The sequence below is a fragment of the Saccostrea cucullata genome, unplaced genomic scaffold (genome assembly GCF_032062105.1).
Source record: "Saccostrea cucullata isolate Sc308-1 unplaced genomic scaffold, CSIRO_AGI_Scuc_v1 ctg500, whole genome shotgun sequence".
Taxonomy (NCBI): Eukaryota; Metazoa; Mollusca; class Bivalvia; order Ostreida; family Ostreidae; genus Saccostrea; species Saccostrea cuccullata.
Window position 1 is genome coordinate 232,473 of NW_026925240.1, and position 6,497 is coordinate 238,969.

The following is a 6,497-nucleotide window of genomic DNA, read 5'->3' on the forward strand; positions in this document are numbered from 1 at the left end:
CACATTTTCCGCGGAATTTTGTCCAAGCATACTTACTGTAGATTCCTAATTATACACGAGGAATTAATTTCTGCGTAATTTTGCGAGAAACGTCACTCGTGAAAAAATAATACTTTTTATTTTTATGGTGCTAAAGTCTATGTAAATTCTGTTGATTAACCGTCCATTCGTGAATTATAATTCTCGCGATTTGATGTTAAAGATCCAGTTCGCGATAAAAAGTACTCATGAAAAATAAGGAATTTACAGTAGTATAAATGTAAGGCATGTAATGACAGTCTAAAATATCCGCGTAATTTTCTACCCGCAGATTAAACAGAAATTAAGATTCCGTGGAATTATGACCCTGTGGAAAAAAGTATGTTTACAGTATTTAAATTTTCTCTTGAGAAATATTAAGATGATATAAATTTACTTTCAGGAAAACATAAGTAGAACACCACCCACCATTAAGCGAATTATTCAGATGGCAGGAGAAATAGCTGATGGCATGGCCTATTTAGCTGATAAGAAATTTGTACACAGGGATTTAGCAGCTAGGAATTGTATGGTTGCTGAAGACCTGACTGTCAAAATCGCAGGTCAGTATACACAGGGAAGTAAAGGAGCACCTGGCTCCCTAGGCATCGGATTCCAAAAGCTAGTCTTAATATCTTTTAAATATTATATTTTAAAGTGATTTGACCAAGTATACATTATTTAACACTAATCTAATCTTTTGATGATAAATCATAGCAAAATGAAAAAGTTGATACATAAGACTTTGTATGTGCTATGAGACTTGGATCTGTGCTCTTCAATGTTTGCAGATTTTGGCATGACAAGAGATATTTATGAGACAGATTACTATAGGAAGGGGGGCAAAGCATTATTACCGGTGAGGTGGATGGCTCCCGAATCATTAAAAGACGGGATATTTACCAGTCTGTCCGATGTGTGGTAAGTTAGCAGCCCCTCTCTGAAGAACTATTCCATTTTGAGGAATGTGAAAATTATGTGATGTATGAAAAAAGCATTCATTTATGAACATGAATAACTTGTCTTCAGAAAATTTAAATGTTAATAATAAAAGTAATAAATAGGATGAATAATAGGGAGTGTGTTTTAACAGGTCTTATGGAGTGGTCTTATGGGAGATGGCCACTCTAGCTGCCCAGCCTTATCAGGGCCTGTCGAATGAGGAGGTCCTGAGGTACGTGCTGAACGGGCGCGTGATGGAAAAACCGGAAGACTGTCCAGACAGACTGTAAGTAGCAGATATATTTATTGTTTGTAATACCACAGGTAACCAAGGTAACCGGGCTAAAACTTAATAAGAAAATTGTTTGTATGATTTCTTAATATATTGTATGATTTCTTAGCATATTAACAAATTGAGAAAACATCAGGAAGGTATAAATGGGTTAAAAGTTCAGTGTCACGTAATTTAAACACTTGCATGCATTCATGATTGAATAAGAGTGAGGAAGGGTTGTAAAACTTCTTTGCTTTACTATCAAGTAAGATGTAATAATTTAACCAAAAATTGCCTATTATTCATTTGGACTTAAAAAGAATTTAATTTCAAACAAATAGATTCTAAATGTAAACCAGTGTGAAATAGCTAATGTTTTATATATTGCTTGCAGATTTGAATTAATGCAAAAGTGTTGGCGCTATCGACCAAAACAGAGACCAACTTTCAAGGAGATTTTAGAGGAATTGGTTCCAGAATTAGACCCATCATTTGCCCACAAGTCATACTTTTTCAGTGATGAAAATAAACAAGATTCATTAGAATACATAGAGGAAGGTGATGAAGAAATGGACGAGTCAAAAATGCCATTCATTCAGGATGAGGACGAGTGTGACATGAAAGGAGCGGAAGGGGGCGTGGACCTCCGCGAGCTCCAGGACCAAGAATTAGACGATGATATAGACATCGGGAATGATTACTGTCCCCCAGACTATGAGGAAACACAGCATTCGAATCAGAATGGGGAGTTATTCCCCGAACTGAGGATTGATAAAGTGAATAATGTGTTATATTCTCGTTCACAAGCGGACAAACTGATGCTAAATGGCACAGAGCCTTGTGACTGCATTCTAACGCAGGAGAGCAATCCGGAGCTACTTCCGGAGCATCAGTTTAGTTCTTGTTCCAATCCTTACAGTGCAATAGGGTCAAGTGACGATAGCAAGGACAGCTCAAAGAGTTCCAGTAGCAGTTACGCTCAAATGAACGGCGTCCATATTGCGAACGGACATATTGCCATGCATCACTTAAAAACGACAAAATGCTAGTGTTTTTTTTTTCTTTCTCTCATTTTATCCTTCATAGTCATGTCTTAAAATAGATGTTATTGTGATCTCATTTCTACCATATTTCATTGTTTTTCATTATGATGTCAGTTTTATGAAATTCTTTCCAGCCGTGTTGACATGATATTGGTCAACCCTCTTCAGACTGGTCCTGCTTTTATCATAGACTCTGTGTCAAAACAAACTTTTGTTTTTAGAGAGAATGTTTTATTTGGGCATGGGTTGAAATGTATACACTGTTGAATGTATGACTACATTGAGCTCAGTTTTAGTTGATTGTTCTCAGTCCCATTATTACAGATCTTTTAAAAGTTTTGAGATTAATGTATCTTTTTTTATGTGTTACAATTTACATTTAGTGTCATATAATGCAGTTTTTAAACAAAGAAAACTGTTTTGTATTACTCAAAAATTTGATTATCATAACAAATTTAAAAGTTTAAAAGTTTTTAATGTTGAAAAGGTGTAATTTTTTTCTAATGAGTTTTACTTTTCTACAATGCTTGTTCAAGTAAATTTGATATAAACATTTTTTTCTAAATGAAAGCAAGATTGCATTTTCTGCCAGTTTTCAAGATTGTGTGGCGTTACATAGCCTGGTATTCCCTTAATTCTGCAAATTATTTCTTAGTAATGGTCATCTTGAAGCTGTATCCTGAAATTATTAAACAGAAAAGAAAATTAAGACACATTTTGATACTGATACATATGTGTATTAGAAAAGCACCAATATAAATTTATGATTACAAATAGTATTAGAAGTGCTATTGCAGAATTGTTCAGAAATTTGAAAAGTAATGATTATGTTACAATAACATAATGGTTTCATATCGGTCCTGTAAGACAAGCAACATGGTATAGATTTTTTATCCCCTTAAACTAGTCTTAATTTAAAACTGATCATGTAATCAAATGTCAAACAACAGATATGTATACATTCTAGTCGTAGTGCTGTGTGATGGTATAGTGAGAAAGAAAGACATTTTCTTGGTTGTAAATTTCAATAATGTATGGCATTGACAGTATTTTTATCAATGTTTTCTTAATTTGATGAGAATATTCTCCTTGGATCTCTTTTTCTCAAAATCAAAATATGATATAGCCGTATGACATAAGAGGTAGTGAATGATATGTGATGATATACATGTAAAATTAAAACATGACATTTATTCCTAGATTATCAATGTGGCAGGGGTTTCAGTATTGCAGTGTCTCTTTCATTGTGCTTTTGAATGAAATTTAAAATTAGATTATGGAACTAAGACTTTCACTCAGAAGAATCAAGAAGTAGGGAAAAATAATACAAAATGTATACAAATTTGCAGGTATTAAATTTCTTAATTGATATTTTTTGTCCTTTCAGTCAACATATTGAGGAATTTTGAACAGGAGTGAGGTTTAAACAAATCTTTATAAATTGGTGGAGAAAATTGCTTTATTATAATGATTTTATTTTAAAAGTTTGATATTAGTACTGAAAAACTGCAATACACAGATTTACCTGAACACTAGATGATAGGTGTGTCCATCTACTCAGTATACAAACACGGTCTGGTTTGGACTAAGTTACATTCCTACACATAACTGATCACATCTCTAACTCACCCATTACATTAGTCAGTTTTAATATTTTGAAAAGGACTGAATGAAAAAAAAATGAGGTCGTAGTATAGTGTCAACAGAGCGGAAGCTAAATTGTGTTTTACATGTTGAGAATAAAAGTTCAGTTTACAATATAAAATTAATGATTTGTTGCTTCTGTAATAGGAGGTATTTATTGATTTTAGATTCTGTTAGGTTTTCTATTATTTAAGTAAACAATACCATTGTAATTCTCTAAAAAAAAAACTGCATATATTTACTAGGATTTGATATGAAAGAAAAGTTAAGGAGAGGGTTTTAGAGTTTAACTAAGAAGCTAATGTCAGAATCATTAATGTCAGGGACAGGTTGATATTTATAATCATTAATTACATATCCTGTATAAAAACTCTCAGACAGTTGACCAAACTTAATGAGTGATTACATCAGGTTTATTTATGTCATATGTATATAATAATAAACATTCTCTGGGTTTTTTGTACCTCAGTCCTTTGTTGACATGATTTTGTGTGGGATATTTTAAGAACGTTAATTAGAGACAAGTTAGAAAGAGCAGCTTATATTTGAATTCATCGCTTTCAGTAATTTTTTTTATACCAAATCTGTTAATGTTCTGTCTAAAGAAAATGAAAGTTTTGTAAAGAGACTAAAAATATAAAGTCCAATTTTGCGTTTTTATTCAGTATTTTCATTTCAAAGTACGACTTCAGGCAAGTTTTTTGATCTTGTTAATAGTTTGAATCATTTAAAGATCAAGACAAATTTATAAATGTATTCTATAATCTTTCTGTTTGTAAGTTATTTCCGTAACTGCTCTCTGCTTTCATAAACTGCAGAAAAATTTCCTCTACACAATCATCACGAAGTTAGCTGGTGTTTACGATTGTCTCAGAAGAATAATGTACATAGGACAATAACACTACAGGACAATGCCTCCTTTATAAAACTGATGTCTAAAACTCGTTTAATTTTTTACTTATGTAGATAAGGGACCTCCTTTTTGTGATCATCTAACAAGTCAGTCTACTGTATTTATTTGTTTTCTACCTCTTTTGATACATATATTTATTGTCATCATCAAAAGATACATTTTAATAATACAAATAGGTTGTTTCAAAGTCGAGGAAGTGTTAAGATCCGCATTATCAGTCTGCATTTTAAAGAATTGGTTGTTTAATTATGAAAGGCATTTAGTGATTTTGTTATGAGGGAACAATTTTGACTACTGTTTTAAATTATTAATTTACTTTTTTGAGTCGGCTTGGAAATTTTAGAACATTATTTTTTTTTTTTTTAAATTTTCATCATCAGTTTGCATTAAACAGAATTTTTTATTAAACTATTACCACTACATGTATAGAAAAGAAAGTATACATTGTATCAAAATTATTTATTGCAAAGATTCTTTTTTAAAAAGTTGAAAATCATTAAATGGAACTTACTTATATCACATCTAGACATGATATTGGGGAAACCAAATATTACACCAGGCCCTGAAATGGGCTGGAGTTTGTATACAACGTCATCAATATTGAAATATTTTAAATGAAATAGAATGCCAACATGTAGATGTCATTACTAAGGATAAAAAATCATAAATATTTACGTTCATTAAGTACAAAGTAGTATGAATGTTGATGAGAAATAACTGCGTTGCGAGATGAACAATTGATTTTGTGTATGGATGTAAGGGTATGAATGTTGAGTGTCGTTGTATAAAGTTATTACTAGTTGAATGTGTATGAGGGCAATCTATCTGATAATATGTCTGCTCCGTAGAGGTCTGGCTTTTCTGTAGGAAGCAATAAAATCATTTCAAATTTTTAAAAATTGTATTATTTTAGTTTTTTTTATCTTTTTCAAATTGTGAAGTTTTTAAACAATTATATTTTTTGGCAATTTTTTTTAGAGTACAATCCAGTGTTTTAAACTGGGGACTTTTTTTTTGTCAGAAACAAAATTTACTGATGAAAATGTTGTTAAAATTGATGAAGCAAGGTGACAGTAAGGTAGTAAGGGTGTGTTCAGAACAATACTGAAGTGTTGTAAATACAGATGACTATTTATTGACAGGAACCAGGCTCCGGGTCTGGGGTTATGTATACTTTGTTGTCTGTTGATCATATGTTCATAGTCATTGAGTTGATTCAAGTGGCATTGTCATTGGGCTGTACATAATTGCATACAATTTTTTGTAGCTTTTGCCTACCAACCAAAGTACAAAAAATGATTGTGTAAATAAAAAGTGAGTCATAAAAATGTTCAGTTATTTTTTTTCTTTCTTAGCATGTTGATGGAAATAAGACCTGTATAGGTCATGAACAGCATAGTCATATTTATTACCATTCATGTGCAAGCATCCTAGGTAGTGCATTGTATAGGTAAAAAGTATTTCCAAGTACAACAGATCAAGCCAATACACAAGCATCCTCGGGCTAGACTTATTTGAATTTGTTCCCATTGCGGTCAAAGGGGGGGGGGGGTTATGATCTCCATAAGGACTGAAAATTTCATGTAGGAAATAAATGAAAAAAATTCTTCTCAACAGCAAGACTATTTTTAGTCATATTAATTTGCAAGTATCCTTGGATAGT

At 32.0% G+C, this 6,497-nt stretch overlaps 1 protein-coding gene across 4 annotated transcripts in view; it reads left to right on the top strand.

Moving 5' to 3' along the window:
• Positions 1 to 6,168, top strand: part of LOC134268427 (insulin-like peptide receptor) — a 65,938-nt gene extending 59,770 nt beyond the window's left edge. For all 4 annotated transcript variants that reach the window (XM_062750685.1, XM_062750687.1, XM_062750686.1 and 1 more), the window contains 4 exons: positions 422 to 581; positions 810 to 939; positions 1,112 to 1,246; positions 1,629 to 6,168. In XM_062750685.1, coding sequence (XP_062606669.1) covers positions 422 to 581; positions 810 to 939; positions 1,112 to 1,246; positions 1,629 to 2,283 — 1,080 coding nt within the window. In that variant the 3' untranslated portion in view covers positions 2,284 to 6,168. The remainder of the gene's footprint in view (positions 1 to 421; positions 582 to 809; positions 940 to 1,111; positions 1,247 to 1,628) is intronic.
• The last annotated feature ends 329 nt before the right edge of the window (positions 6,169 to 6,497 follow it).